Source organism: Urocitellus parryii, chromosome 15 (genome assembly GCF_045843805.1).
Source record: "Urocitellus parryii isolate mUroPar1 chromosome 15, mUroPar1.hap1, whole genome shotgun sequence".
Lineage (NCBI taxonomy): Eukaryota > Metazoa > Chordata > Mammalia > Rodentia > Sciuridae > Urocitellus > Urocitellus parryii.
Window position 1 is genome coordinate 12,366,466 of NC_135545.1, and position 21,522 is coordinate 12,387,987.

Genomic DNA, 21,522 nt, shown 5'->3' on the forward strand with positions numbered 1-21,522 from the left:
TTAAAACAGAGAGGTAGAGAGTGGGCCCAGGCCAACACGGGGTGCAGGGATGGAAACCCTTACTCTCATATTTGGCAAATATGGACTGACCACACCAGAAGCCACTTGGGTGAAGGCTCACAGCAAAGGAGAGATAGACTGGAGCAGAGTGGCCAGAGAAACCTGGAGCCATCTTATGGTTTGAATGTTCCCGCCCAAGTTCGTGCTGATATTTGTTGCCACCTTGACAGTCTTAAGAGATCGCAGCTTTGGGATCTATACGGAGCAGCATATAGAATGCATCCGTAGCAAACTCGGGGATACCTGAAACTTTGGATACTGCTGAACCCTGTAGACACTTTGATTTACAAATATTTGTATTGAAGTTTAATTAGCAAGTTAGGCTCAGTAGGAGATTAACAAAAGTAGCATACAGAAAAACATTACATGATTATAATAACAGACTGTAATGAAAATTATGAGTATGGCCTTTCTCTCAAAATATCCCACTGTACTGTGCTCACCCTTCTTGTGATGTGAGATGGTGTTGCGGCCAGGGGATGAGAGGAGGCGAGGTGAAGGACATAGAAATTGTGATGTAAGCTCAGGCTACTGATGAGCTGATGATGTGCAGGTTGTCACAACACAGAAACGCACACCAGCACCTTCACGAAGAAAATGTCCCTTTAGGCATAGGAAATGTCGCTGGGAATATCAAAAACACACAAGCACACACACACAGTGGCAAGCAGGCATGGACAAGTGCAGGCCAGTATAAACAAGCAGACAAATCTTGTGGACAGCTACACGCTCAACCACACACACCTACAGAAGAAAACACACACACACACACACACACACACACACACACACACCAGCAAGCCCCTGCCCCATGCATTGTGGTATCACTTTCCCAGATTCACTACCAACATCTAGGGAGGGGGCGGGTTGCGGGATCAAGCAAGCAGGAAGTGTGAGCACTCAGCCCCAATCTGCTACCTTCACACTATGGACAGTTGGACAGTGATGGGTGGGAGGCGGGGAGCAGATGGGGTTGCATAACAGGGTGGGGAGGAGGCTCAGGATAAAAGGTCCAGCTGAGGCTGCAGCTGGTGGACAGCGGTCAGACCAGGACCATGGAGCTCAGTGTCCTCCTGCTCCTTGCTCTGCTCACAGGCCTCTTTCTTCTGCTGGTCAGGGGCCGCCCAAAGGTCCGCGGCCGGCTCCCGCCAGGCCCCCGTCCTCTGCCCTTCTTGGGGAACCTTCTGCAGCTACAGAGAGGAGGCTTGCTCAATTCCTTCCTGAGGGTGAGACAGATGGACGGGGCCCCTGCGGTGGGCTGGTTGCTGCCTCTGTACTTGGGGATCCCTCAGCAGGAAGAGCCAGGCCTCCTTCCAGCTCAGGGGTTGGGTGGGGGCGGCTGGTGTGAAGGGCCTGAGCCTGAATCTTGATGGAGAGTGGTCAGATGGCCAGAGGCATCCCTGCTCAGCTGGAGCTGTGCGAGGGGCACTGTCCTTGAGGGGGCGGGTGGCCGTGTAGAGGTGTGTGGATGGTGCAGACCTTTGCTGTCCTCCGTCACTCTCGGCTGTGACCTTGGGTGCCTGCCTATCCCTGGAAGAGAGGAACAGGGTGGCACCAGTCCAGGGCATATTATTTCTGCCAACAAGAGGGAGCAGAGGCTGGCCTGAATCAGGCCTGGGATGGACGCAATATACTCCTCCAGGTTTTTCAGTAATCTAGAGATGATTTAAAGTACATTGGAGGATGAACATTTATTATATGCAAATACTACACCATTTTAAGTATTTAACTTTAGCATTCGAGGGGTTTTGGTATTCCAGGGATGTCCTGGGGCCAGTTCCTGTGGATGCCAAGAAGTGACTGTACTGCCCAGCAGTTTCCCAAGTGGCTGATACGATGGCTTTTACCATTTCATGGGCAAGGCTAGAAGGCCATCACTGTCCCTTCACGTCTGCCAAGTGGGTGGGTCAGAGTCGTCCTCTCAGGAAATGGTCAGGAGGCGGAAAGCAGTTGGGTCCCAGGAGATTCTTTGAGAGGCGCAGGAGATGTGGCCAGACTCAAGGGCACAGGCAGGATGGCATTAGAAATACTGAAGCATGTGGATGCTTAGTGCCCAACGAATCAAAGTGGACCTGCCTGGACTGTGCATTGACCCCTTAGTGGCTGGGTCCTGGGAAGGGGGCTGGCGGCTGAGGGAGGAGGGTCTTGTGGGAGACACCTCTGGACCAATCTGCATCTGAGCATTTCATGGTTAACAACGGAGGTGTGCATGGACTAACATCAACCCTGGTGTGGATGTGCTTGGCAGCTTCGAGAGAAATATGGCGATGTGTTCACCGTGTACTTGGGACAAAAGCCAGTGGTCATGCTGTGTGGGACAGAGGCCATACGGGAGGCCCTGGTGGACCAAGCTGAGGATTTCTCTGGTCGGGGAACACTGGCCATCATTGAGCCAATCTTCCAGGAATACGGTGAGGACCTAGAAGTCCCTGGGATGGGGTGGGATGGAAGATGGGACCTGGGGAAGGGGAGTCTGAGAAGGGAGGACAAGGGGTGGGGACAGCCAGACTCCTTCCAACTTCCTCTGCAACCCGCCTCTCCTACATCCCCAGGTGTGACCTTTGCCAATGGAGAACGTTGGAAAACCCTTCGGAGATTCTCTCTGGCCACCATGAGGGACTTCGGGATGGGAAAGCGGAGCATTGAGGAACGGATTCAGGAGGAGGCTCAGTGTCTGGTGCAGGAGCTGAGGAAATCCAAGGGTGAGGCCCAGGGATGCACAGGAAAGAAAGACAGTGGAACAGAGAGGGATGTGGGGTGCACAGCAACAGAATGACAGAGAGGTACACGTGGGCAGAGAGAGAAGGGCAGAGACAGAGATACAGAAACAGAGAGATGGGAATGGAGATGGAGACGGGAAGTAAGAAACCAAGAAAGTTAGGGAAAGAGATGTGAAGTTTTTAGCATCCAAGAAAGACTGATACTCTTGCCATTCACTTGTGTTCAGGGAAATCAATATATGGATTGATCATATGTGTCAAAGTCAAAATTAGGACAGGTAAAGAAAGCAAAGAGAAACAACAGATTGGCAGACATGGAAAATAATGAACTGTGTTTTTCTTTCCTTGGGTGACATGCCAGCAAGCAAAGAGGCAGGGGCTGTGTTCTGCTCTGGGGCAGCCCCAGGACACTTCTGGTGATGTTAGATTCTTCATTATGTGGCCTGTAGGTGTCAGGCCCTTTATCAGCACGTCCACCCCATTTATACCAGGCCTTCATCACCACTCTTAGCCACACTTCTCAGGAGACTCTGAGACATCTATGTGGAGCCTGGAAGGAGTGACAGGGACAGAGAGACTGATAAGAAGGACAGAGGAACAGAGCGACAGAGACAGGGAAGGAGAAGGAGACAGTGATGGAAAAAAGAAAGAGAAAGATGAGAGACAGAGGGGAAGAGAATGAGAGAGGTAAAAAGAAAGGAAGATAATTGGAGACAGAAAATTAGAGGGACAGAGAGACAAACCTCAAAGAAAGGTCTGCAGAGGAATGAGCGAAAGCAGGTGAGATCCAGAGACAGGGGTCGCACTCACCCGAGGTTCCTGGGCTCCCAGCCCCCTCCCTCCCGGCATCAGAGACCAGCACTGCACCTGCCAAGCACAGGCCTCAGGGAGCAAGTGAAGAATGATTCAAGCAAGACCAGAGAGCCCTCGGGGTGCAGAGAAGACACTACCTGGGTGTGGGAGTGAGGGGTGCAGCCATTGGGGCTTCTAAATCTGCACAAGGCATTGATGGAGCTCAGCTCTGCAGCCCTGCCCCAAGGACTTGACTCTAGGAGGTCACACAGTCAGAGATGGGGTCCAGAAGAGAGGCAGGGGAGTGGCCAACAGCACGCTCTGTCTCTGGGTCTGAATGCTGCTCTCAGGAAGAAGAAGCTGTGCAACCTTCCATTATTCGACCTGTCTGACCAACTGTAAAGTGGTAGGTAATAATAGAAGAGCATCTTCCTTACAAAGTTTTGGTGAAAACTGAAAGAATATGTGAGTTCTAAGAGTGGGGCCTGACAGTCTGTCTAGTGCAAGCTGTTACAAATATTCTTTTATTTTGGAGCAGCGGTGGACAGTCACAGAGAGACGGGGCAGCAGCCAGATTGTCCCCAGGCTCTGGAGTCTGTGACCTGTGACCTGCCGCCTTCTCCTCCTAGGAGCCCTCCTGGACCCCACCTTCCTCTTCCAGTCCATCACCGCCAACATCATCTGCTCCATCGTCTTTGGAGAACGCTTTGACTATAAAGACCGAGAGTTCCTGCGGCTGCTGGACATGTTCTATCAGTCATTCGCGCTGATCAGCTCCTTCTCCAGCCAGGTCAGTGGCAGGAGGAGAAGAGGACGAGGGGGACATTCAGGGAGGTGGGAAAGGATGGTCATCTCTGGGGGCAAAGAAATGATTTAGGCCCGAAGAAGGACAGAGACCACAGGGAGAGAGAAGGATGTTGATTCCTGGAGGGGAAGAGAGGGAACGGGGTAGGAAGGTTGAAAGAAAGGAAGGGGAGGGAAGGGGAGGGAGAAACACAGGGTCAGAAAGACTAAGAAACTAGGGCGTGGCTGTTCATGGACAGGCTCAATTGATATGGTCGAAGTGGTCATTTACTGAAAGCTCTCTCCAGGTTCAATGCCGTCCCCATCAAAAGGCCAGGTGTTTTAATCAGTTTTTTTTTTTTTTTTGCTGCTCACTAAAGATCTGACCAGAACAACTGTAGAGGAGGAAAAGTTTATTTAAGGATTTAAGGGCTCAGGGTTTCAGGGGTCTCAATCCATAGACAACAGGCTCCGTTGCTCAGGGCTCCAGATGTGACAGGAGCCACAGGCAGGAGAGTGTGGCAGAGGGAAGCAGGTCACATGGTGATCAGAGAGCAGAGAAAGAGACTCCACTCTCCAGATACAAATATATACCCAAAGCCACACCCCCAATGTCCCACTTCCTCCAGCCACACCCCACCTGCCTCCCATGACCATTCAGTTAATCCCACCAGGGATTAGTTCACTGATTAGGTTAAGGCTATAACCCAATAATTTCTCCTCCAAACTTCTGGGGGACACCACATCTAAACCATAACACCAGGTGATATTCTCTGCAGAACTAGGAAAAACAGGTCTAGAATTCATTTGGAAGATTAAATACCCAGAATTGCCAAAGCAATAATGAATTAGAAGAGCCACAGTGGAGGCATCACAACATCTGGTCTCAAATCATACTGCAGAGACAGAAATGAAACAGCATGGTCTTGGCCTTCCAACACTCACCAAGACCAGTGGAACAGAATGAAAGGCACCAGACAAATCCACACAGACACAGTCACCTGATCCTTCACAAAGGTGACAAAAATATATGTTAATATATAAATTTAACAAAAGGTGCTAAGAAAACTGGGTATCTATATGTAGAACATTGAAACTAGATCTCTATTTTTTAAAAATTATTTTAAAATGTTGATGGAGCTTTATTTTTTATTTATATGTGGTGCTGAGAATCGAACCCAGTGCATTGCACATGCTAGGTAAGCACTCTACCACTGAGCCCCAACCCCAGGCCCTAGATCTCCATGTTTAGCACAGAAAAATCAACTCAAAATGGATCAAAGACCTAGGAATTAGAGAGGAAACTTTGCAACTGTTAGAAGAAAACTTAGGGGCAGAAATCCAACATATTGGCACAGGAACCAACTTCCTTAACAAGACCCTTAAAGCTCAAGAAAGGAAACCAAAAATCAATAAGTGGGATGCCACCATATTAAAAAGTTTCTGCACAGCAAAGAAATTAAAGCGCATAAGAGAGGGCCTACAAAATGGAGAAAATCCCTGCCAGCTACTCCTCTGACAGAAGATAAATACCCAGAATATATAAAAAACTCAAAAACTATACCCAGTTGATAAATGGGCAAAAAATCTAAATAAACATTTTCAAAAGAAAAATAAAAATGGCCAACCAATACATGAAAGAATGTCCAACATCCACAGCAATCAGGGAAATGCAAATGAAAACTACACTGAGATTTCATTTCACTCTAGTCAGAATGGCATTCATCAAGAATACAAATAATAATAATTTCTGGTGAGGAGGTGGGGAAATAGATACACTCATATATTGTTGGTGGGAATGAAAATTAGTACAACCACTTTGGAAAGCAGTATGGAGATTCCTCAAAAGGTTAGAAAGAGAACCACCACATGAACCAGATATCCCACTCCTTGGTATGTATCCAAAAGATCTAAAATAAGGATATTATAGTGATATATAAATAATAATGTTTATAGACGTGCAATTCACAATAGTCATATTATGGATCTAGCCTAGGTGCCAATCAACAGACTAAGATAAAGAAAATGTGGTGTCTATACACAATGGAGTTCTACTCAGCTATAAATAAGAATGAAGTTATGCCATTTGCAAGTAAATGGATGGATGGGAGAAATTAAGTGACATAGCCAGATTCAGAAAGTTATGGTTTGAATGTTTTTTTTCCTCGTGTGTAGAAGCCAAAGGGCAGGGGAGAATAGATATTAAAAACGAGGGTGTCTCTCAAAAAACAGAAGAAAGAACTGGGTGTGGTGGTGCACATCTATAATCTCAGTATCTCAAGAGGCTGAGTCTGGAGTATCAGGAGTTCAAAGCCAGCCTCAGCAACTTATCCAGAGTGAGTCACTTAGCGATTCAGTGAGACCCTGTCTCTACATGGATAAGTGCCCCTGGGTCAATGCCCAGTACCAAAAGAGTAGAGGGACAAGATTGGGAGGTATGGAGAAGGGGAGGATTGGGGAAGTACTGGGGGCTGAATAATGTTAATTCTGTGTACAAACATCATACAAGGATTCATGTATATATAAATCATGATGTCCTAATTAAGATGATAGTAGAACCAATAGAAAAAGGATGGGCAGAGTAGAGCAAGAGGATGGGGAGGGAAGGGAAGAGAAAGGGTGCTGGGGGGTGACGAGCAACTTCTGTAGATTGATACAGCAGGAGAGGGAGCCGTTTATTGTAGGACAACAGAGCTATTTAAACATTTTGCACAGCTTATCTTAATTAGCATAAACTAGATACATCAATCAACCAATAAGGAATCTCCACACTTAATGGCTAGCTTTTGTTACTTCTCAAACCACTCCCTCTGACATTTTGCCAGGCACCATCCAGACTTGTTTACGAACTCTAACATTTCTCTGGCAAAATACCAGGTGTTATTTTTGACTTATTTACAGACCTTAACAAAAGGGAAGGTACTGGGGAATGAAACTGATCGAATTAGAGTCTGTGCATGTATGAATATGGCATAGTGAATCGCACTGATATGTATAATTACAAGGTGCCAAACATATTTTTAAAAAATCAAAAAGGAAAAGAAAAAAGAAAATGAGGGCTTGGGAGAAAGAATAAAGGAAAAAAGAGAAGACATAGAGACTGGGGATAGAGATTGATTCTGATGAGGGGTGGAGGAGGGAGAGGGTGAAGAGAGAAGGGGTGTGGGGGGAGAGACAGAGGCTCCCCACAGAGGCGTTGGGGCCCTGCTTGGCTGCCCTCCACGTGACTTGCTAGCTAGGCCCTGGAATTCCTCACTGCCCCTTCCTTCTTGCAGGTGTTTGAGTTCTTCTCCGACGTCCTGAAGTACTTCCCCGGCACCCACAGGCAAGTCTACGAGAACCTGCAGGAGGTCCTCACCTTCATCGGCCACAGTGTGGAGAAGCACCGAGCAACCCTGGACCCCAGCGCCCCCAGAGACTTCATCGACGCCTACCTGCTCCGCATGGACAAAGTGAGGCCTGGGGCGGGAGGTGGGGGGTCAGAGGGAGGTTGGAGGAAAGGAGTGGGGGGGAGGGGGCGGGAAGGACGGAGGAGGGGGAGGAGCTGGGGGGAGGAAGACCAGGGAAAGGAGGAGGGGGACTGACAGGAGAGGGAGAGGGGAGGGGCGCTGGGTGATGGGGACACACAGGGACCAAAAGAAACAGGAGAAAAGACCCTTAGAGGCAGGAAGAGACTGGGGACAAAATCCAGAAACAAGCCAAAGAGACAGAGAGAGAGACACCAAGCCAGGCAGAGCCATGAGGAGGAGAGAGAGAGAGAGAGAGAGAGAGAGAGAGAGAGAGAGGGGGAGGGAGAGAGAGAGAGAGAGGAGAGAGAGAGAGAGAGAGAGAGAGAGAGAGAGAGAGAGAGGAGAGAGAGAGAGAGAGATTCGGGGTTGGCCCTGCTGAGATAGAGGGACCCCGGGGGGAGACCCAGAGACAGACAGAGAGGCCTGGGGGACAGGCGAGTCCCCAGTGGGCTCCAGGCCCTGACCTGCCCTCCCTCTCCACACCTCTGGGCCCAGGAGAAGTCCAACCTGCAGAGCGAGTTCCACCACAAGAACCTCACCATTACCTTGCTGTCCCTCTTCTTCGCGGGCACCGAGACCACCAGCACCACTCTGCGCTACGGCTTCCTGCTCATGCTCAAGTACCCTCACGTGGCAGGTGGGCCCGGGAGAGCGCGTGGGGAGGGTCCTCTGATCTCCTCCTGGCTGCAGAGGTTGGGCTGGGGTCCTCCATGGATGGGAGGCAACCTGACCTCTGTTTCAGGAGCTGGGCAGGCCCAGGGTGGTCTCCTGCTGAGCCCGTGCTGTGGGCCAGTGGTGAACGTAGAATCTGTTGACTTGTTCTTCCAAGGTTTTCTGTCATCCTTCATTTATTTATCCAACCTTTTATTGATTTGCATACATTGAGACTCCCTGATTCTTTCATCCATGATTCATCCAAGGACATTCACATTCCTTTATTTATGAGTTGACCTTCAGACAATGATAGTTGAGTGACTGTTGTCATTGATTCATGGCTCATTCATTGGCGTGGATCCACCCATCCTTCCCTGAACTAAGTCTCATTCCTTAATCATTCCATCAAATAGTCTTCAGTCCATCCTTCTTGCATTAAGTAAATAATTCATTTATTCATCCCTCATTTATTTATCCTTTAATCTATGCATTCATTTTCTCCATTATTTATGCATACCTCCACTAATTATTCATCTATTACTTCATAAATCAAGCATTCATGTGATTAGTGATTCATAAGGTTTATTTTTTGTCCAAGATCCATTATTAATGGATTTATTAATTTTTCCACCTTGATAATTTGAATACATCATCCATTCATTGGTCTGCTCATTCATTCATTAATCTTCACATTCAGGCATTGATTTATTATTGATAGGATTGATGTAGGTGGCCATTTCTTTCTCTGTTGTTCATGGATTCACCACTGGTCTTTTCCACTGTTCTGTTCCCGAGGACCTAACACAGTGCTTCACCTGTAATGCACTCAGGATAAATATTAGATATTTTTTATTCATCTTAGAGGGATGGGTTTGACAGGTTTTTAGCTTGGAGTCCTTCATCTAAAATTGCCTGTGAAATCATGGTGTGTGTGTGTGTGTGTGTTTGTGTACACACAGGGTACCTGTGCACGGGGGAGATGACTTATCACATTCAATAGAATTCAAATGTTGAGAGTTCTGGTTGCATCTCCCTCTTCCCATCCCTCAGCTGTTTGCTCTGAGGGTATCAATGATCTGAGCCTTGCTGTAGGAATTTTGTGGCTTAGTGGTCCACAGAGAACAGCCTCGCTGCTGAAACAGAGCTCATTGGTCCCCTTTTCTGTGCAGAGAGAGTCAAAGAGGAGATTGCACAGGTGATTGGCTCACACAGGCCACCTGCCCTCGATGATCACTCCAAAATGCCATATACGGAGGCAGTCATCCACGAGATTCAGAGATTTGGAGACCTCCTCCCCATTGGTGTGCCCCACATAGTCACTAAAGACACTGTCTTCCGAGGGTACCTCATCCCCAAGGTGAGCCCAGCTGGGTTTGGGTCTGCTCTCCGTGGGCGTCCTTGATTCACTTAATCCCTAGTTTCAACCTCCTGTGCGTTTCTCGGCAGGGCCCCTGGTTTTTGTTTTTGTTTGTTTTATCACTTTACTTATTTTTCGTGGGGCCAGGAATGGCACTGTCTCTTGATCTTTCAACCTTTCCTCAGAACACTGACGTGTACCCCTTCCTGAGCTCTGCTCTCCACGACCCGCATTACTTTAAAGAACCAGACACCTTCAACCCTGACCACTTTCTGGATGCCAACGGGGCACTGAAGAAAAATGAAGCTTTTATCCCCTTCTCGGCAGGTAGGCTGGACCTGGGATCCCTTCAAAGACACCAGGGGCAGGTCCCATCTGCTCTTCCAGGCAATGATAGGTCTTTGTTTTGTGAGCACTCAGCATATTGCAGTTGCTTTACCTGTACTGTCCCATTCCATCTTCACTACCATCCCGCCAGGACACTTGAGAAGTGACATTATGTTCCAAGGCTCGCCTTGATAAGCAGGACCTTGGGCAAATGTTGGAAAATCCCTAGACCTGAGCAAAGTCGTTTTCTTAAAAATCAACAACCAAAAAGTATTTGTTAGCATGACTCCAAGCCCAGTGCTTACTAAAGGGCTAAGATAATGCAGCTAAAAACTCAGAGAGGTTTCATCCCTAGCCTATTGCCTCCATATGACCCAGCTATCCCACTCCTTGGTTTTCATCCAGAAGAACTAAAATCAGCATAATATAGCTATAAATGCATACCAATGTTTATAATGACAGAATTCACAATAGCTATGTTATGGAACCTGCCTTGGTGTCTGTCAGCAGATAAAGGGATAAAGAAAATGTCATATAGTTGCAAGGCTTGACTAATCCCAGCAGCTTGGGAGGCTGAGCAGGAGGATTGCAAGTTCAAAGCCAGCTTCAGCAAGTTAGAAATGTCCTAAGTAACTCCGTGAAACCCTTTCTGTAAATAAAATGTAAAAAAGGACTGGGAATGTGGCTTAGTGGTTAAGCACCCCTGAGTTCAATGTTCAATATCAGTACCAAAAAAGAAAAGAAAATGTGGTGTGTGTGTGTGTGTGTGTGTGTGTGTATTCGTCCATACAGAAGAATGAAATAATATCATTTGCTGGTAAATTGATAAACAGATGGAACTGGAGAACATTATGCTATATGAAATAAGCCAGCTTTAGAAAGTCAAGGGTAAAATGTTTCTTTCATGTGGAAACTACAGGGTAAAAAAAGGAATAAAAAGTGATCTCATGAAAACAGAAGTGAGACCAGTAGAGCAGAGGAAGGGGATCCAGGCAGAGGGCGAAGCAGAAGGAATAAAACTGACCAAGTTATGCTCTGTGCATGTACAAACTCACAAACCCCACTTTGATCTATAATTATAATACAACAACTAAAAAAATTAACAGAGGGGAAACCAGTAAAGGAGAGGAAGGTGGGGACAGGGCTCTGGCTCAGTGGCAGAGCACTTTCCTAGCATGCGTGAGGCCCTGGGTTCAATCCCCCGCACCACATAAAAATAAACCAATAAAATAAAGGTATTGTGTCCATCTACAACTAAAAATAATATTAAAAAAGAGGAAGGTGGCCAGGGGGAGGGAGGAAGGAAGTACAGAGAAGTCCTGGGAACCAAGATCATTATGTGCACATATAAATATGTCACAGTGAATCTCTGATGTCTAATTATAATGCATCAATAAAAGTATAAAAGAACCCAGATCATATACAGATACGATTCCTGCTCCAGGGGGAGAAGGATATTCATCAAATTGTCCCCAAATAATGATCTTATTATATTATTAAATGCCTGGCACTTAGACTCGCCTGGCACAAAGTCAGCGATGGGCACTTAGTATCGTTAATAATCTGGCGTTATTTGGAAACACAAAGTAGGAAATATTAATTTTGGTGGGTAGGTGAGGAAAAGCTCACCTGAGAAACTGGTTTCCAGGCCGAGGCCTGGTGGGCGAGTGTTGATCAGCTTCGGGAAAGAAGGTTCCAGGGGGAGGCAACAGCAGGGCAGAGTTAGGTGGCTCATTAGAACAACTATAAGAAGCTCCGGGTGTAGATTAGGAAAGGGATTGAGTGTGAGGAGCTCAGCCAGGAAGGGCCTTGAGGGCTGGGGAGAAATTTAGATTGATCTGTGAGCAATGGGTCTGGGGAAAATCTTTTATTTTATTTTATTTTGTACCACGGATTGAACCCAGGAATGTTTAACCACATCCCAGCCCTTTTTATTTATTTTTTCAATTTAGAAACAAGGTTTCGCTAAATTGCTTACAGCCTTGCTAAGTAGCTGAGGCTGGCATTGAATTTACAACCATGCTTTAGCCTCCCCATCCTCTGGGATTACAGGCATGGGTCTACTTACACGGCTTAGGGAACATCTTGGACACACTTGGACCTGTTCCCACTCTACACTCTGGTTTGGTAAAAGAAAATTTCAGACAAGGTAAATTTTGTAGAGTTTATTTGAGCAAAGTAACGATTCACGAATTGGACCACATCCTGCAGTGGTGAAGCTTTAGAGAGTTCCACCCAGCTGCATGGGCAGGTAGCGACATAGACAGAAAAAGGAACCAAATAGCAGAAACAGCTGGGTTGGTCCAGAGGTTGGTCCACGTGGCCGCCTTTGGCGTGTCTGAGCAGTTGGCAGCTTGTGATTGGCTGAAGCGCAGCGCTGGGATTGGCTGAGGCTTGGTTATTTGTTCCAGGAATGTGGTCTCGGTTTGGTTGCCCTTTGGTTAATATTAAGTTACTGTGCAGTTTACTCAGTGGGGTTTAGGCCAGATTTAACTTGAAAGCTCCACCCAAGGAAACCCCAACATCCAGGTTCCTCGTGTTTGGGAAGGAAGGAAGGCCCCAGAAACAAGTTCCTAATTATGAGTTTTGTCAGTGACTTCAGAGGCCCAGGGCTCTGGCTTAGCTCCTGGCTCTGTGGAATGTGGTCCTCAGGGTCCTTGTTGTGTCTTCAGTGAGAGCAGGGAACAGTGGGGTGGTGGGTGAAGGTCAGCTCCCCATCCAGTAGCCCCGTCCTAAGTTTAGGGAGTGAGAGAGGCTTAGAGGAGTAAGGACTGAAACAGAGCTAAGCAACGGAGAAGCGACGGGGACTAGACAAAGAGAGGGAATGGAGACAGTCTGTTAGAGACAGAGAGTGAACCTGAGACCACAGAGGAAGGAGAGAGAGAGAATGGATAGACAGGAGTGAAGAAGAAAATGTAAAATGGATAAAACAAACAAAAACCAAAACAAAACAGTGCTTCTTAGGTATAGACCAAGACAGAGGCAGAGTGCCCCAAGGCGAAAGAAGAGCAAAGTGAACCAAAAGAGTGTTGGAATAAAGGAGCCAAGAAGGGGGAGGGTGTGCTGAGAGAAGATAACAGGCCTTAGGGTCTTGGAAAGATCTGGATCCCCAGCCAGTTCCAGGAGAAGAACCCTCCCAGAGACCTGCCCTGAGTACTTCCAAGGTCCCATCTCCTGACATCTGGAAATGCCAAAAGAACACAGACCCCTTGCCAGATGCATCCAAGCAGGCACAACTTTGCAGCAGCTTGAAAGGTGCAGTGGATGCCTGGAATCCTGCCCTCCACTGGGCTTCCCAGGGCGGTCAGATTGCAGATGAGCAAGGACTGAAGCACCTGGAGGCGCTCTGCGTCCCTGCCTGACTTTTCAGGCGGTCTCTGTCTTCCTTCCTCTCTAAGCCTCTGGTCTGGAAATAAGAGGGGTTTTTCCAAACCCCTCTGAGTATCCATCTGAGGGAATCCATAGAAACCCTGCTAATGGGCATTGGTCCCATTCACAACTTCATGAATAATTTTTGGGGAAGAATTTTTGAAGCTGGTGGATTTCAGGTTGAAACTAGAAGAAAACCCAGAGACAGACATATAGTATAGTGTGTATATATAGTAACTTGGCAGTAGGTCCTTCTGCAGTTCTGCCTCCTAGGACACAGCTCATGCTGAATAACACAGAGTGCCAGAAACACACACACACACACACACACACACACACACACACACACACACACAGACACACTGGTCCTTAGATCCAGACATAGCAATAACTATACCTGTAGGATTCCTAGGGCAAGCCAGGTGTTAGTCTAGGAATTTCTACAAATTCCATCTTTACCTTTAGTCATCCTTCTAGTGCCTGGTAAGTACTATTCTCCTCGTGAGAAAAGAAGAACTTTAAAAATGTCAAGTCAGAAATATGCACATACATACCTACACACTGACACACCCAAACATAAGTGGGTTCTTATCTCCTATGAGGCCACTGAACCCTTTGAAAATCAAACAATAGCTATAAACTCTCTCCTATAACAATCAACATGAAGATCCACTAGCTGAAGATTAGGACATTTATCCTGAAGAGTCCAACAGGTTAAAGATTAAGCCTGTGAAAATCCTTAGCAATGCACAGGTGCCTGGGCTTTGGGGTATGGCAGGCAAAGCATGTGCCCTGGCCCCGAGCCCACACGGTGATCCTCTGTGCCCACAGGGAAGCGCGTCTGTCTTGGTGAAGGCATCGCTCGCAACGAACTGTTCCTCTTCTTCACCACCATCCTCCAGAACTTCTCTGTGGCCAGCCCCGTGGCTCCCCAGGACATCGACCTCACTCCCCGGGAGAGTGGTGTGGGCAAACTGCCCCCAACCTACCAGATCCGCTTCCTGCCCCACTGAATGGGCTGAGGGAAAAGGGCCAAAGGATCCAGGGTCATTGTTTCTACCCCTGTAGAGAATGACTGTGATGGCCTCCACATTTTCCTGTGTCTGAGAGACCTGCTGTGGACCTGCATCTTCCCTGTCCTTGTCTGCATCAACATGGGAAGGTCCTTTCTGTAGTCTTACTTCCTTCATCATGCTGTAGCTCTTCCCAGGCCCTCAGGTGTACTCCTTTCCCCTATTCATAGAATTTCAAAAGTCAGAACCAACCTTGAAGGTAATCAAGTACCTTTCTAGGTGTATATATAGTAACTTGGCAGTAGGTCCTTCTGCAGTTCTGCCTCCCAGGACACAGCTCATGCTGAATAAATTCTCCCTTGCTCAGAATAAATACTGTCCCATTTATCCACTCCTTGTGCTCCATCATTTGTGCTGAAGGGCGTCACATATGACCTCTTTCTCTTTCTGTCCTCTCTCTCTTGTTTTGGGAACAGGGAATGAATTCGGGGACATTTACCCGGCCCCCTAGAGTCAGGGTGGCACTAAGTTGCTCAGGGCCTCGCTAAGTGGCTGAGGCTGCCTTTGAACTTGCAATCCTCCTGCGCCACTTGGATTACTGGCTTTCCAACCCCAAACCTGGAAGCCCTCTCTTAAGGCCTCTTACCAACAGCCCCCTGAGTTGGGCGTGGTGACCATGCCCATTTTACAGATCAGTACTCGAGGACAGGCGAGATCCTCTTCACCTGAGGTTCCAGAGCTAGCGGGTGGAGGAGCCAGGCTGCACTCTGGCTCTAGAACCCAAACCTCCCCACAGAGCCTTCCTCCATATACATGTACATATATACATACATACATATATATGTATACCTGTATATATTTACATTGAGATAGATTAACACAACACAAAATCGACCATTTGGAGTGTAGAATTTAGTTCATTCCCATTGGTGAACAAGTACCACCATCTCGTTCCTGATGTTCACGTCGCTCCTCCCCAAACCCCTGCACCTACTAAACAGCCATCCTCAGTCCCACTGGCCCAGGTCCAGCAAACGGCAATCTCATTTGTGTGTGATGGACCTGCCTGGTCCAGCCGTCTCACATAAAGGAATCGTCCGACGTGTGGTCACGTGTGTCGGGTTCTTTTTCTTCACACAGCACCTCGAGGTCCCCCACACTGCAGACGCAGTCTTGCCCCCATGGTCCTCCCCTGCTGTTCCTGGCTGCCTGTCCCTGCGGCTTTTCTCCAGAGAGGGGCCTCCTCAGCCCACGTGTCCTGAAGCAGCACGATTCCACGGTGGCACCTTGGATCCCTGGATATTTATTTGAAATCTTCTGAAATCAAACCAACATCCAAACCTGACCTCCCACGTCAGGAGGGGACCCCACCATTTTGCCCATGGCTTATTGATGGTCATGTCCCCAGGCACCTTTTCAGAGGGACTGCCAGCTCTGTGAAGGGACAGCCTGCTGTCTCCTTCACTGCTGCCCTCGGAGCGCCCCAGCAGTGTGGCCTCTGACGGGCCTTCAAAACACCTGGTGGGGTGTGCGTGGATAAAGGACAACATCAGCCACCCCTCCACCCACCCCAGGCCCAACCAGACCTCTGCCATCAGACCATGTCACCTCTGTGGGTCACTGTCTTTTAATACCCAGAATAACTTCCTGCCACCAAAGGGCTCAGGGAGGCCCCCATTCTGCCTGCCAGGTCTCTTCACCTCTCATGCTGGATGCCATCCCCTGACGAAAATGGCTGAGAGCCACTTGGCAATGGAGCCACTTGAAACCAGCCTGGACACATCCCACTCATTGGCATGTCCTTGAGGGACATGTGACACATTCCAGGAGCTGTCTCCCTGCAGCTTGTGGCCAATGGGAAGCTGGCTCTGGGACTAAACATGTGGCCTGCGCAGTGCCTGCCTCCCTCGGGCTCCCTGAAGAGTTGCTAGGAGCTCTGCCAAGGTAGGGTGCTGGCACACCCTCCTCCAACAACCACAGACGGTGAGGAGGGGGGTGGGGGGAGGAGGAGCAGCTCAAGGCAGCAAGGCGGCTCGAGGTCCAACATGGGGTGAAAGTCTCACAGCAGCTTGGGAATTCTCTTCATTCAGCAGAGATCTGGCCCAGTATGCCCCATAGAGAAGCTTCTGGAGTTCTGGGGAGAAGCAGGGAGGAGGATGGCTTGGAGAGGTATCAGACTTGAGGCTTTGAGTTTGGTCCTGCAGTGGGGGAGGAGAGGCTGGGTGTGGGGAGTGGTGCTATTCCTAAAATTAAAAGATTGCACAGTCCTTGGCAAAGCTGAGACAGGATGATTGGGGAAGGGCTTGAGTGAGGCTTGGACAAAGCACGAAGTTCAAGGGTTGGTTCTTCCCTGATGAGGCTACAGCCAGCGGGGCTCAGGATCCCCTGGAAGGTGTCATTCAGGTGGGAGTGGGGAAGACGCTTCTCTTGTGCTCGATAGTGAGGTCTGGACCCTGTCTCCAGAGCTGGGGGAGAAATATGGGAACATCTTCACAGGGCACTGGGACCCCATCCTGCCATCAGCCTGTGTGGATACGAGGTCATGCATGAGGCTCTAGTGGGTCAAGCTGAGGCTTTCTCCAGCCGAGGGCTCATTGCCATCACTGACTCCATATTCTAGGAACTGGTGTTGGGGGACAGGGTGGGGACTGGGGGGACATGGGGGAGTACGAGTCCTCCCAATCTCCCTCTGTGCCCCCCCAATCAGGAGTGAGCTTTGTCAATGGAAAGCCTTGGCAAGTCCTCCAGTGGTTCTGTCTGATCACCATGGAGGACTTTGGGAGGGGGAAGTGGAGTTTTGAGGAGTGACTCAAGGAGGAGGCTCAGAGTTTGGTGGAGGAGCTGTGGACACCTCAGGATGAGCCCCATGGGGACTCAAGATGGGGACATAGGGAGGAAGAAATGACTGATAAGAGACAGGGACAGGGAGATGCCGACAGATTCAGCGAGAGAGGGAGACAGAGACACAGGGAAGGGAAAGGGAATGAGAAACACAGAGACAGAGGAGTCAGGGAGGGAGGAGGAGGGCGGGGAGAGAGGAGAGAGAAAACAAAATAAAACAAAAAACAAAAAAAGACATAAAAGCCAGGGAGGCCAAGATAGATCTAGAAAGAGAAAATCCAAAGAACAGATTTATAAATGAATAAGCTAAAGCTAGAATCAGGGGTGAAACAGAGGGTTAGTGAGGTGTAGGGGACGGGAATCAAGGACTGATGGGCACTGAAAAGTGAGTGGACAGCCTCACAGAGGGTCAGAGGTGGAAAGACACTGATGTACAAAGAAAGTGAGACCAAGACAGACCCTGAAACACTAGAGAGAGAGGGGTGTGAAGAGAGAGAGCTCGACTGAAAGACCCATGAAAGACGCTGGCCAAGTGACAGAAACCAACCACGCAAGTGAAGATGGCCCAGCCAGGTCAGAGTCACGCAGGAGGACAGTGCAATGCAGGGACAGGCAGACCTCCACCATGGGCCTCTCATCCCCAGGGACCTATCCGGACCCCACCCTCCTCTTTCACTCCATCACGGCCAACCTCATCTGCACCATTGTCTTTGGTGAACGCTTTAGTTACCAGGACCCCAAATTCCTACGTCTGCAGAGTTTCCGGAAGGAAACCTTCACCATCCTCAGCTCCTTCTATCGCCACATGAGGTCAACGATTTCAGGATGGGCCAGGAATCTGGGTGGTGGATCCTGGGATGGGACCTGGTGTTCCCTGTCCGGAGCTCGGGAGCAGGAAGGCACGGTGGTTCTGATCCTGGAATGGGAGGCGGTTATTTAATCTCTCCCTGCTTCTGACTTCTGAGTAACAGGCCCACAAGGCCCCTGCCAGCATCTGAGGTGCCTTCTTTTTTTTTTTGAACTCAACTTTGTTTTATTTTTATATACATTTTGTTTTTTCCATAAATAATATATCTACATAGCTTTCAGTAATACTTGAGCTGAATATGAGCTTTGGACACTACTGATCTTTTTAATGGAGTTCACAGCTACATTGATTAAATGAATTCCTTTTTGAACCAATAACAAGTAGAAAGACAAGAACAATTTAATATTAATAAGCAGCTCAAATAACACTTGGTTAAACTACGTACAATACAAACCATTCAAACAAATGAAGAGTAGGATATTGAATTTGTTACCCTATGTGTAGTAAAGTTAAGACAGGCCTTTCCCTTCTTATATAAGGATTGTAACTTGTTTTAAGTGCCCTTAGTACATCTCAACTTTGCAAATATCCAATGATTGGCAATGAAATCTGTAATCCCAATGTCTTCCCACATGTAAATTCCAAATGTTTGCTCATCTTTACTGAAAACAGCCTCCCTCCACTGTGGGGGGAGAGGGGGAAGAGTCATTTTGTATCACCTTGAATGTGCCTACTGTATGCTGGAAAAAAGTGGCTACGCTTTGTGTTCATAAAATAAAGAATACAGAGCTCTAAAATCACTTTTTTGCATATTAATAAGCGAATGCAATAGTGTTTACCAGTTTAGCTACCTGAAGCTCAGGAATGCCTCAGTGGGGATTATTAATTAGTATAACTGAAGACTTTCAAAGAAATTTCCAGAGCAGTGAGTGTTAGAAACATTTTCTGCTTAGTTTGTCCTTTTGATGATAGATTATTTTGAATCATTATGAGTCAATGAAAGTCCTCTTGATAGGGGATAGATGAGTGTGTGTTTGTGTATCTTAAGAGTGTGTTCTCAAGTGTGACTTTAAAATCTATGGTGACCATGGAGTGCTACTCAGCCATAAAGAGGAAAGACTTTATGGCATTTGCTGGTAAATGGATGGAACTGGAGACTATCATGCTAAGCCAAATGAACCGGTCCCTGAAGGTTGCAGGTTGAATGTTTTCTCTGATATGTGGAAGCTGATTCAAAATACAGGGGGGATTAAAAAAAGAATAGAAGTACGATCAGTGGGGTAGACAAAGGGGAATGAAGGGAAGGGAGGAGGGATGGAATAGGGAAGGACAGTGGAAGGAATCTGACCTGACTTTCCTGTATATATACACACAGTCAATCTCACCATCATGCGCATCCGTAAGATACTAAATAAAAAAAACTTTAATAGCAAAAGATCAGTAGAGTAGAGGGAAGAGAACCCTTTCCCTCTAGGGGGCGTAAAGGGGAGGGAAAGGGGAAGTACTGGGGCTGAATTAGAACAAGTTATATTCCATGCTTTCATAATTTTGTCAACATGAAAACTAATGTTATGTATTAGAACCAATAAATATAAAAAGAACCAATAAAAATAAATTTTAAAAACCCGTGGTGACTTACAACCACACTGAGAGATGAAGCTGACTGGGCAGAGGTGACGTCAGATTGCTTTCCACGAGTGTCTTTGACGCAGACAAGAACAGCCGTGCAGATACACTCCCGGCCACAGCTGTGACTTCTTTGAGACAACAGCCCTGTCATGTGATCTTTAATTCCTCAGTATTCAGCCCCACCCCTTTGTCTGTCCTCATGGGGGGGGGTCCCACATGACAGTTAGAGTGGGGACACTTTCTGTACTCGCCTATAATCTACTATAAAAGGGAATGTAAATACAGGCCCCTGGACAGGCTTGGAGCAGAGCCAGGGCACTTGGCCTTGGGTGTGCTCCTGGTAACAGGTGTTTGAAGAGCTGTTGTTGCAGAGTGAGTTCTTAGAGACTTGTCAATCCTTTCATATTTGACATGACAGGTAAGTGACTTGGGATCTTTGGCATCCATCACATTTATTGAGCCAAGTCAAATCCCACAATTTTTGTAGGAGGCACTGACCTGACAGTTATAATCCCTCACTAGTGGAATTATGCCCCAAATAAGCACTAAATGCCCCATGGCTATGATCTACAATTCCCCCAGTTGTCAACAGGTTCATCTTTGTTGTTTTTGATGTTGGAATGAAAATCGCCCCATTTTTTAAAAACTTTTCCTTATTTACATTGGGCCTTTTCTTAGCCCTGGGCTGAGGCTTTTGAACATCTGTGGATCTCCTCAGCCAGTCCCAGGAGTCTTGCTCAGACGGAGGTTCTGGGGGTCATATCATAGGTCCAAATCTGCATCCTTTTCCTTGTCATGAATAGTCTGTGACAGGAGTCGGCTGATGGACAACTGATCACTGCTTTCTGTCCACATGTGCTTTAGTGTGGATTTGTAGCTTCTTGACTTCAGAAGTTCTGAGTTTCCACCATTTGTGAAATTGGCACATGTGACAGTCTCAGAGGCTCCGTCCATGGTCAGCCGACTCCATAGCTATGGGCCGAGGGGAGGCAGAACATCATGATGAAAAGCATGGTGGGGGAAAGCAGCTCAGGACAGGACATCCAGGAAGCAGAGAGAGCCTATGGTGCCTGATTTTTTTCTTTAAAAAATTTTCTTATTTTATTATTATCATTTTTAACTTTTAAAGTACAATTTAGAATCCAGAGTGTACAGTAACAATAATCACAGGCCTGCATAGGTGAACCAAAGTCAAAGCATAGCCTTAAATCTCTTTTACAGTTAGGAAACAGTGTTAATGGTCAGAAATAGACTTATTCAAAGCAAACATATATAAGACAGATCTTCAAATGACAATGTGGCCCTTCTGTATCAGATACAATATATAAAAGAGAGCACTTATGGGTTGTCTTGTCAGGAAACTTACATAAACTTTCATTTTATAAACTTTTACATTACTCTTAGGCAAGGCTTAGATAGCTCTCAGATACATACATATACCGAGTCACATATATTTTGGAAGTCAACAATATTGTATAACTTAAATAACAGTTGTTTGTTTAACCAGTTACAAAGGAATCATTTAAGACTTTGAAAGAGGTACAAATCCTAATTCCTTTATCCACCATTCGACCAGCGCAATGGTTTCATTAATGAGGTTCTTGGCATAAAAGTTAGCTAGAAGAGATCGAAATAAAACACACAGACTCAGTTACCTTAT

The 21,522-nt window shown here is 47.3% G+C and overlaps 1 protein-coding gene and 1 pseudogene across 1 annotated transcript; one reads left to right on the forward strand and one right to left on the reverse strand.

The window, feature by feature from the left end:
• Nucleotides 1-1,115: 1,115 nt before the first annotated feature.
• LOC144250371 (cytochrome P450 2B1-like) lies at nucleotides 1,116-14,880 on the forward strand. Its single transcript, XM_077793101.1, has 9 exons — nucleotides 1,116-1,286; nucleotides 2,309-2,471; nucleotides 2,613-2,762; nucleotides 4,202-4,362; nucleotides 7,631-7,807; nucleotides 8,360-8,501; nucleotides 9,688-9,875; nucleotides 10,061-10,202; nucleotides 14,403-14,880. Exons 1-9 carry the CDS (start codon nucleotides 1,116-1,118, stop codon nucleotides 14,582-14,584), a joined length of 1,476 nt encoding a protein of 491 aa, XP_077649227.1. The 3' UTR covers nucleotides 14,585-14,880.
• A 5,205-nt stretch (nucleotides 14,881-20,085) lies between these two features.
• Nucleotides 20,086-20,816, reverse strand: LOC144250290 (neurexophilin-1 pseudogene; annotated as a pseudogene).
• Nucleotides 20,817-21,522: the final 706 nt, after the last annotated feature.

Coding starts and splice junctions, on each gene's coding strand:
- LOC144250371 (XM_077793101.1), top strand. CDS start 1,116: ATGGAGCTCAGTGTCCTCCTGCTCCTTGCTCTGCTCACAGGCCTCTTT. Junction 8,502..9,687: donor CAAGTACCCTCACGTGGCAG/GTGGGCCCGGGA, acceptor TTTTCTGTGCAG/AGAGAGTCAAAGAGGAGATT. Junction 10,203..14,402: donor TTTTATCCCCTTCTCGGCAG/GTAGGCTGGACC, acceptor CTGTGCCCACAG/GGAAGCGCGTCTGTCTTGGT.